This window comes from Lycium ferocissimum, unplaced genomic scaffold (genome assembly GCF_029784015.1).
Source record: "Lycium ferocissimum isolate CSIRO_LF1 unplaced genomic scaffold, AGI_CSIRO_Lferr_CH_V1 ctg9576, whole genome shotgun sequence".
Taxonomy (NCBI): Eukaryota; Viridiplantae; Streptophyta; class Magnoliopsida; order Solanales; family Solanaceae; genus Lycium; species Lycium ferocissimum.
Genome location: NW_026727788.1, coordinates 5,964 through 16,628, shown reverse-complemented (window position 1 = coordinate 16,628; position 10,665 = coordinate 5,964). Strand labels below are relative to the sequence as shown.

At 42.8% G+C, this 10,665-nt stretch overlaps 1 protein-coding gene across 1 annotated transcript; it reads right to left on the bottom strand.

Moving 5' to 3' along the window:
* Nucleotides 1–286: 286 nt before the first annotated feature.
* On the bottom strand, nucleotides 287–3,242 carry LOC132046138 (uncharacterized). Its single transcript, XM_059436688.1, has 2 exons — nucleotides 1,471–3,242; nucleotides 287–1,163 (listed from the first exon to the last, which is right to left on the bottom strand). Exons 1-2 carry the CDS (start codon nucleotides 3,240–3,242, stop codon nucleotides 287–289), a joined length of 2,649 nt encoding a protein of 882 aa, XP_059292671.1.
* Nucleotides 3,243–10,665: the final 7,423 nt, after the last annotated feature.

Genomic DNA, 10,665 nt, shown 5'->3' with positions numbered 1-10,665 from the left:
AACTTGGCTAGGGTTGTAAATGATGAAAACGAGAGGTTTGTTGATTCCAACAACAACTCCACGTTAACAAGGACCCTTCAATGGTTGGGATTGCTAGAAGAAATTATTTTTTTGATGGAGATTTTTGGACCTCAAATTTTCAAGCCATGGCCGAATGGTCTTCAACTTTTTTTTTCTCCAAGCTTCTCAATTTTTCTTAAGTGTGGAAGATGAATTCAACTTCAAATCGTACTTGAACCCTAGTAATTTTTCCAGCGGGCATTCCAAAGAATCTTCGTAGATGTCTCTATAAATGTTCAAGGTGGTCCTCACCTATTCGGGATTTGATGACGACGTCATCCACATACACCTCAATTTCTTTGTGCATCATATCATGAAAGACAACGGTCATCGCCCTCATGTAAGTAGCGCCGGCATTCTTGAGTCCGAAAGGCATTACCCGATAATGATACACTCCCCACGGTGTGATGAATGCCATTTTTTGAGCATCTTCTTCATCCATCAATATCTGATGATAGCCTGCGTAGCAATCCACAAAAGATTGTACCTCATGCTTGGCGCAGTTATCAATGAGTATGTGAATATTTGGGAGCGGGAAATTATCCTTTGGGCTAGCGCGGTTGAGATCACGATAATCCACACAAATCCTTATTTTCCCATCTTTCTTTGGTACCGGAACTATGTTCGCTAACCATGTCGGGTATGGTGTCACCTCAACGACCCCTGACTGAATCTGTTTTTCTACTTCTTCTTTAATTCGAATGCTGACATCGGGCTTAGGCTGCCTGAATTTTTGTTTCACTAGGGTGAACCCTTCGAGGATTGGAAACCTATGGGCAACAATATTCGTACTCAGACCTGGCATATCGGCATATGACCAAGCGAAAACATCTTCATACTCTTTCAGTAGGCTCCGGTACCCTTCTTTCTCAGCTTCCGTCAAGTGCACACTTATTCTAGTCTCCCGCACCAACTCCTCACTTCCTAGATTAACTGCTTCTGTTTCCTCTAGGTTTGGCGTGGGTCTGTTCTCATATTCTTCTTCGACATCTATCAACCCTTCCGGTTCAGTTATCTCTTCCTCTTGATCGTCATTTTGTTCATCGTCATTTTCACTTGCTTTGTAACATGTCATGACATTATTTGTGGCCTCTGTATTATTACTGTAAAACAAAATAACATGGTTATTAATCATGTAAAAGCAATCTTAATTATGTATTGATATAAAGTTATATTATATATATACTTATATAGGTGAAGTAAAACGATTTTGTTTTATCACAAACTTTGAGGCATTTTCATTGAAATTTTAAAAGGGAAGTACAAACGGTGGTCCTGACTCAGAATGGAACATCGAGCCATTTCCTGTTATTTAAACAACATGTAAAAATAAGAAAACATGAAAAGGCGATAAGCCGGGCCTCAAAGCCGACTTTCGCCGTTTTTTCTGAAAATGAGCATTCTTTCTACCGCAGAGTGAACAACGGGGTAGAAGTCCATCCACATATTGTCTCTCCTGGTTCAGCAGGGCGAATCTCTAATGCTTCAAAGCATTCTTCAATGATGGCTGCGCATTCTCCTTCCCAAAGCAGCGTCCTCAAACCCTCTTCTGGATCTTCGCCGTTGTGGCTCAATGGGCATGTAGTGAAGGATTGGTAGAGATGAGGGAATGGTTTTCTCATTTCAACGGGACCTCTCGGTCCATACTCTGCTTCCTCTTCTTCTGCTTGACATGGCTTGTATCCAACCCCAAACCGGTACTTCCCGTGTTTGATACTTACTGGTTCTCTGATTCCTTGTAAGTTCTTTCCCAGACCTTTCCCGGGTTCAAACCCATTCCTCATCATAGTTGTAGCAACCATCTTGTAGACCAGTGGCATAGGGATATCTTCATCATCTCCCCTACAACCTATCATGGCTAGCTCAACAGTGTGAAAATCAGCGCCCGCTAGTGATCTCTCTATGACTGGCACAGAGTTATCTGGATAATTGTGGACACTTCCTTTGCCGTGAATCATGACTTCTTGATCATCCCATATGAATTTGAGAGATTGGTGTAACGAAGATGCTACAACTCCGGCGGCGTGCAACCAAGGTCGGCCCAACAATAGGTTATAGCTTGTTTTGATGTCCATGATGACAAACTCCACTACGAACTCCGCGGGGCCTATTTGTATGTGTAAATCTATTTCTCCAATCGGGTCGCTGGTTGCACCATCATAAGCTTTTACGTTGGTCCGACTCTGGCGGATTTTACCAATATCATATCCGAGCTGTTTCAGAGTCGTCACAGGGCATACATTCAGCCCAGCTCCCCCATCAATCAGTACTTGTGGAATAATTTTGTCACGGCATTTGACTGTTATGTGCAGGGCTTTATTGTGGGACTTCCCCTCCCTTGGTAATTCATCGTCAGAGAATGACAACCTATGAGCTCGCACAACATACCCCACAATTTCGGCCAATGTTTCGCTTGTGGTGCCGGCAGGTACTTGGACTTCATCCAAGGCTTTCATCAAGGCCAAACGATGTTGGGATGAACTGAGTAGTAGTGACATTACCGATATCCTAGCAGGAGTTTTATGCAGGTGCTCAACAATCGAATAATCCTTGACCGGCATTTGCCTCCAGAAATTTTCAGCTTCACCTTCAGTTATTGGTTTCTTCTGAGGGTTTTCGCGACGAGGCGCTTCGGGCACAGGTTCTTCTGGGGCATAACACCTTCCTGACCTGGTCATACCCTGAACCACAACAACTATTTCTTTATCTTTGTTGATCATCATTTGGTGCGGTGGTTTGATCACAAAGGGTTCATTCTCAATTGATCCTGATGTTCTGAGTATGAACGGTTCGTTGTGAACTCGAGCAACTGTTGAGGAGTACTTGAGCACGAAAGGTTCTCTTTTGGCTATGGCAGATATCTCAGATCCCTTTGTCAGAGGGTCTACCACTTCTTCTCGCTCTTGTAGTGACAATGAGGCGACAATGCTCTCTAATCCTTCAACATCTGGACGAATTATAGTTGGGCTTTCTTCCCACTCATCACCTCTCTCTATCATGTGAATTTGGTTCCCTCCATGCTTTGGGAGCGGATTTGTGTCCACATTTGGAGGTGTTGGCTCTAAGATGAGCTCACGATTGTCAATCATGTCCTGTAATTTGTGTCTCGAGTTTATGCAATATTCGGTGGCATGGCCAGCTTGGTTAGAATGATAGGCAGAAGTGAGATCCGGCCGTACCATCGATCAGTGGGGTTAGCAGGTTTAGGTGGGACGACACTTACTCGCCCAGCATCCCTTAGCTTGGCAAATAGACTTGTCCTCGATTCTGGCAGAGGGTGAATGCTCTCATAGGTTTCCTTTGGGGCGCCTCATAGTTTGCCCGCGTAGGCTGGTTCTGGAAAGTCCTATTTTGTGGAGCTTGGTTATCGGGTGCTAGCATTATATAATTTGGTCGTGGAGTTCGGTTGTTTGGTGCTGGTATTTGATAGTTTGGTTGTGGGGCTTGGTAGTCGGGTTGTGCGTAGCACACGGTCATTGGGCTATATTAGGGTGAGGTGATTGTGTAGTTGGTTGGTGGAGGTGATTGGTAGTTATCTGGATTTTTGTGGATTATTTCTTTTCCTTGGTTTTTTGGACTAGTAGTTCTAGAAACACAGGCGATGTCTTCTCTTTTCTTTTTGCCACTCATGGTGCCCGTCGCACCTGATCTGTTTAGTACACTAACAATCCTGCCGGTTTTAAGGCCGTCTTCGATATCTTCCCCCACAGCAACTATATCTGCGAAGGAACTCCCTTTCATGGTTATCATTTTATCAAAGCAATCGGCTTCTTGGTATCGTATGAATGCAGCTACCAGCTCAGCTTCAGTCATAGGAGGTTGTACACGTGCCGCTTCATCTCTCCAGCGACTAGCATACTCTCGGTAGGTTTCAGTTGATTTCTGACGAATTTTCTCCAACGAGAAGCGATCAGGTACATTTTCCACATTGAAGCGGAATCTTTCCATGAACGAACTCGCCATTTCTTCCCATGTTTTCCACCGGCTAATATCTTGAGAAATGAACCATTCCATAGCTGTCCCTGACAGACTTCGACTAAACAACCTCATAAGCAGGGCTTCATTTCCGCCACTTCCGACCAGCTGATCGCAGTAAGCCCTTAAGTGGGCTCTAGGGTTGCCCGACCCGTTGAAATGATCAAATTTGGGAATCTTAAAGCCTTCAGGCAGGCCTAAATTCTGGATGGATGCACAGATCAGAGTACCTCAACCCTTCTTTCTTTTTGGAGCCATGCTCCAGCTCGGCAATCTTCTTGCCCATCTCTTTCTCTATTTTGTCTATTCTTGCTTCAAAGAACATTTCCATATTTTCCAATTCTAGCGAAGAGTCAATATGGGTGACATGCTCTTGAAAAGTGACATTTGGTTGTACGGGATGAGTCACCGGAACTCCTGTTGCCCGAGGGGCTTGATAAGCATTTGCGTTTGTTGCGCGAACCGGTGTTTGAAATGCCGGGGTATGGTGGGAGGAGCTCCCCACATGGGTGGTATTTTGGCGTAGTGGAGTCTGGAAGGTGGCCCCAGTTTGGGTTTGAGGAAAGTGATCGGGAATTGGTAAATCCAGATTTGGGAAAGTGGGTGGAGGTCTCCTAGCCTCAGTATTAGTAGTGTTTTCTTTCTCGGCCCTTAGACGGTCCGCCTCTTCTCTGGCCTCAGCCAATTGTCTCATCAGTAGACTGACAGCCTCTTCCAGAGGCATTCCGGCTATGTCCGCGGTTGGGGTACCTTCTACTAAAGCATTTATGTTTGGTGGTGGAGTTTCAGGCATGTTTTCTTCTTGAGGGTTTAAGGACGCTGCGGCAGCTTTTGATCGAGTGATTGGTGCCAGCGAATCGACCCCTATCTATAAGAGAAAACAACTCAAAAGCTTTCAAGTTAGCGTTAGGCTTAAGCACGAAACACAAAATATCACGTTGTTTGCAGTTTATAGCACATAGAATCATATACTTTGTTTTAACTCCTTGATTGATTCACATTCCAGGGTTTTTTGGTCTGATTTGCGGTAAATAGTTTGTATGGTTGATTTGCTTCTACCCATCCTATACTAAGGGGGATTTAAATTTTTATTATAAAAGGACCGAGTCTTAAATAGACTGCCTACGTATCCCACCAAAGGGAAATCAGGTCCATCCGTAGTTCAGGCATACACAGAAAAGTTTTTCCTATGCTACCCGAAACTTAATTTTTTCTACCCTGACCAGGCCTTATATAGGCTTCCCACGTATCCCCAATGGGACATCAGGTCGGCGTGGTTCCATTTACATAAAAAGGGAAAGGGATACTTTATCTTATTGAAAGCAGTAAAGGGATACTTATGTTTTTCTACCCAACCATACTAAGCAAGTCTTCATTGTCTTCTTCGTCTTCATCTTCTATCCTTGTCTTCCTGCGACAATCCAAACATGGCCTTCATTCACGAGGTGTTCTAGTTCGAGCTTGAAGTCTACACACTCTTCAATGTCGTGGCCGGGGCGGCCATGGTGATATAAGAAAATTCTATCTTCCGAGGACCCTGGGTGACCCTGGCAGATCTGGGGAACTGCCCTTATCTTCTTCACGCTGCATAGTAAAGAGTGAATCCTGGCATATGACTCCTCAAATTTGGAAAAATCACTTCTCCAGAACCTGACCTTCGATATCCTTTCTGGGTGATTTCTTCTTTGGTCATGAGTCAGGAAAGAGTGGGGCCCCCACAGTTGGCTAATCCTCCCCTGATCAATCCATTGGATAAGCTTTCTTTCTAATGCTACGCACTCATTGGCGGTATGACCTGATTGACCTCGGTGGTAGAGGCATTTTCTGTAACCCATAGAAGGAGCGCATGGTGGTAACAGGTTTGGGCTTTGTGCGTACACCCCAATGTTCCCCAAAGTTTCCAAAAGTTCTTGTTTTGACAGTTCTACTGGTGCACCCCAGTTGTGTGATCTTGTGCCTTTAAGAACAATTGTGCATGACACAGGAGGCTCCTCGAGTTGAGAGTCGCGTGGGTCTCCATAAGCTTTCAAGTTGGGGATAAGTAACTCGTCTTCTCCATATGGTATGGGGTCAAGCCCTTCTTGTTGGCTAAGTGGGATATAACTCCCAAGCGGTGCTTCAGGCGTCTTCCCCCATTTTACCCGATTGGCGGGGTGTTGTTTTGTTAGTTCCTCAACATAAGCTAGGAGAGTTTCTGCTTCTTTCATTTTCTCATTGGCCGCCTTAGTGGTTTGTACAGCCTCTTTCATTCTGGCAGTGGCTAAGGCCATTCTTTCATCCCATTGTCGGTTTTTCTCACTCGCTGCTTCTGTGCCCTCGTCGTCACTGACTAGGTTGACGTAGGGCGAAGTTGCACTCATGCTGTCCGGAGTCTCCATTTCCTATTAGCAAATCAACCTTTTAAAAGTGGATCTAAATTTGTTTTGATGGTTATTTTTTCTTGGTTTTTCTTTTGGGCAGTGGCCGGAATGTGGACCAATCAAGAATTTTGACAATGTATATGATTTTTCACACAAAGCAGTTATATCAAGTAAGCATTTAGGCAATATATAATTCGCTTTCCTATACCTCGTTGCTCCGAGGCTACTAACGTATGAAGCAAAATTGTGCCATATGTAAGATAAATGTATTGTTCCCAAAAAATAAAATCCTTCCTTTTCATTAATGATATTTTCCCAAGTGGGATTACAAGGCTTTTAAAGTAAATGCAGTAATCAGGAAAAGTCCACTTCACGGACAGAAATCTGCTCTCTATCATCTCGCGCCTTCTTGGCCCTCCGAAGGGCAGTCTGAATGGCTACATGTGCTGGCATCAATGTTGTCCCGATCCATTGACCCCTCTGATCATCCGGCAATGATGTCCCCGTATCTATGGTTTCCTTAACAAAAGTGTCAAGCCATTCCAAGCTCTTCAATGAAGCATCTGCCTCGTCTGTCAAGCTCTCAATTATCTTCTGATCATATTCTATCTTTGCTTGATGATCCATTTCTCTTCCTTCTACTCGCCGTTTCATTCTCCTAACTTGGATGGCATTCGCAGCTTCCCTATCTTTGGGGAATTTGTACAGATATGGTCCTGGAGGTCAGCTAACTCAACCCTAAGCCACTCATAGTAATTTTCATCATGACTTGGATTGTTTGGATCCTTATCCAACTCATCTTCTCTTATTACATTCTTCCAATCTTTCTGAGCATCTTTTATTCCCTCGATGCGACCTTCTTCATAATCTCGTACAAACTCTCCCATATTACCCACACTTGGGATAACTTGTCTCATACCAAACTGTCTAAGAACTCTCAATGGCGCGTAGGGTCTGATCCCCCTAATGCCCATAAGTGGTAGGTATGGACGCCTACGGCTTTTAACACAAACAGCTTTGGAATGAAAATCAGGTACCCTCCATCTGATGTGTTCTTCTCTCAATCTGGAAAAGATGTGAGCCCATCCTTTTTTATCCTGAACCCCGCAAGGCATAGCAGCAACTCCCAAATCATCCTCTCTTAGGGCCGGATCTCGGCGAGTAGGTAAGCCATTCCTATCCAAATGCTTAAGTATCCACCATTGGACTAAGAGGTTGCACCCTTGGAAATAATAGTAATGGTCACGACATTTTCCCAAAGCTCGGTATATGTCTGATAGGATAATAGGGGTGATGTCAAAATATTTGGTAACCCCATTTGTTGTGACTCCCCTAAGAACAACATGGGCAACAAAGACAACCCGGGTGTCAATAGCCAGTGAGGCATTTTGTGGAAAGACCATGGTTCCTAACAAACAAGTGATAAAGGCTAGTGTTTGATTGGCTTCCCAGGATTGGGGTGATGAAAACTCAAGGATGTAGTTCTCGTACCCCTGTTTGGATGAATACCTCCCATATAACTCTCTAAAGGCTATAGTGGGTCCTTGCGCCCAATCGGCTTTGTTGACAGCAAACATGTCTTTGATTTCTTTTGGGGTAGGTTTGTGAGGGATAAGGATATTTTGTGCCAGTTTCTTTTTGGATCTGTTAGCACTTCCTACACTCTCCAGAACATCTCTAATCTCTTCCAAAGTGGGAGTCATCTCTATTTCTCCGAATCTGAACACCATTCTGTCGTTATCCCAATATCCGGTAATGATCTCTAGCAGACCCGGATCCCCGATCATATTCATTAATGAAGGCAGATGCCCTACACAACTCTTAATTTCTTTCTTCTGATCATTAGTCAAGCCCTTCCACCATATCACTAAACCTGGTGGCGGAGCCACAACCATATCAAACTGCACATCATGAGTCATCTGCAAGACAAAACACTGTTAGTTCCCCGCCCCCAGGAACAACAATTTATTTCACATTCGGCACAATAATGCTTCCAAATAGCAAATAGTGGGATGCAGTGTTTTCCGATTTTCACACCGTCTAAACACAGTAGGGTGTCTTTCCTGTCCGATTCAGGTAGGTCTGAGATACCCAAACCGGTCTATGGTCAATATGCGCTATATCAGTAAGGATTTGGCTTCGCTCTACGCTAATTATTCTAGAGTGGTTTTCAAACGAATGACATAGGTTACCCAAGCGGACAAGCTGGGGGTGGGTTCTCTAAGGCTGTGGGATGACCGCATACCCACTCGACCTTAGAGACCTCCAAAGAATATATTAAAGGTTTTTTAGTGAAGGTATGACCGCAGCTCATCCCGCGTCGTCATCCTTTGGACAAAATAAAAATAAATGCCAGGAGTGGCGGAGTATGCATGCATGAATGACAGTTATATTTTGCGAAAATTTAAACACATAAACAATTTATATCACGTAAGGCAAACAATATTGGAACCCTTATGGTTAGAACCTTAGATTGTCCCCAGCAGAGTCGCCATCTGTAGCGGGCGTTGGGAATTCTAAGTTTAACCGACTCGCACATACCTCATAAAAGGAGGGAGGTGTCCCGGGGAAGTACGGTTGTGAATCGTACCGGGAAAGTCGAAAAAACCCGCCAACCACTTAATGGTGCTCTAAAGGATACATTTTAGAGTCGCCACCTAATTTTTAGGAAATTAGAAAAATCAGTTCGAAAAGGGTTCATTTAAAACTATTATTTAAAAGAAACCTAATCTACCAAAGTCTGGGTAAGGGTTCTGGTGATCCCCGGGGAAGGTGTTAGGCACCCCAGTATTAAGGATCCGCTCAATTGCGGTTTACCTAATGGTTCTAATAGTTTACCTTATGATTATAAATTATTTTTTGACAAAAATTGCTTAAGTCTAGATTTCCGCAATAAAAGAGTGTCATTTACATGCAAGAAATTCATTTTTTAAGAAATCGTCGAAGTATAATTCTGCTCAAAATTGAGCGTGGGTGTCGGACTTGAACACCTAAGCTAATACCCGAAGGCTCTTAGCCTAGGTAGGACTCTACGTAAGTCCACCCAAAAAGATTTTTGAAAAAAAAAGTATTTTAAGTTTATGGAAATAGTTTTATAAAAATAGTTTTAGACATACTATTATACTATATATATACTGTAATTGGTTATACTAGGTTATTTATTTTTAATCTATCAATCATATTCTATACTTAGCCAAATTTTAATCCATGTTTGAACGAGTTTTATATATATTTACGCAAGTTTCAATATATCCAGAATCGGCCCATAAGTTTTAAACAGTCCAGGACGGTCCCAGGCAGTCTCAGTCCCCAAAGTTTCAATAATGTCAATTTAGCCCATCAATCTTCCCAAATACAGCGTTCTAAGTCCAAAAGAGTCTTGGTCCATTTTTATCCGATTTCTACCCGAGTTTGAATTTAGTAAAAGATCAGTTTTAGCGACTCTAAATTGTATGACAATCATATAAGGGTTCCAACATCTTGAATTTAAAGGCACAAATATGAATTTAAATTGCATAAAGTAAAGAGTAAGGATTTTGGGCCGACCAAGCCCAAACGAAAGTATTATGCAAGTTTGTCCCTAAGTCCATACGTATGCTCCATTTTGCTCCGAATTCGTTCGACTCGATCTAGATACATTAGTGGGCCTCGTGGGGGGCCCACCAACGGGTTTGGATGGACAAAGATACAACGAGTATACAAGACATTAGAATACACTCATAAATTAAACTAACTACAAAAAATTAAAGCCTAGAATAATCATTACATAGCCAAAAATGAATCACAACATTATTGGGCCAAGCCCATTTATTATAACTGACAACATAGATAATCAGACGGCCCAAGTAAAAACAGACTCAAAATAGTAGTAATACTAAGTCAAGCATGGAAACGCGGATAACTGGATCAAGCCCAAGCCATTTTTCTCATAAAAAATTTCCTAAGTGTCGAAAGGGTGGTATACATGATATACTATACTACCCCATTTTTCTAATTAAAAGTCGTTATATACACTAGATATACATCAAATATACATTCAATGGAGAGCAACACCTTATTGGCATACCCTCCAAATATACTTGATATACATCCCACTTAATCATTTCAATTCCCAAAAAATCAAAACTAGAATAGAACCCCCAGAAATTTCATTTTTTAACCCAAATTTTGGACTTCTAATGGGTTTTAAAGGCATAGGGGGTCTCTGAAAGTTAACAAGACTAATCAGTGGTCCACGACACTCAAAGAAGCTACTATAGTTCATTTGGAT

Excerpts from the sequence above, each read along its gene's own strand:
- LOC132046138 (XM_059436688.1), bottom strand. The coding sequence starts at position 3,242 with ATGGTACGGCCGGATCTCACTTCTGCCTATCATTCTAACCAAGCTGGC. Across the intron at positions 1,164-1,470 it reads ACCCCGTTGTTCACTCTGCG|TAATAATACAGAGGCCACAA; the intron begins GTAGAAAGAATG and ends TTTGTTTTACAG.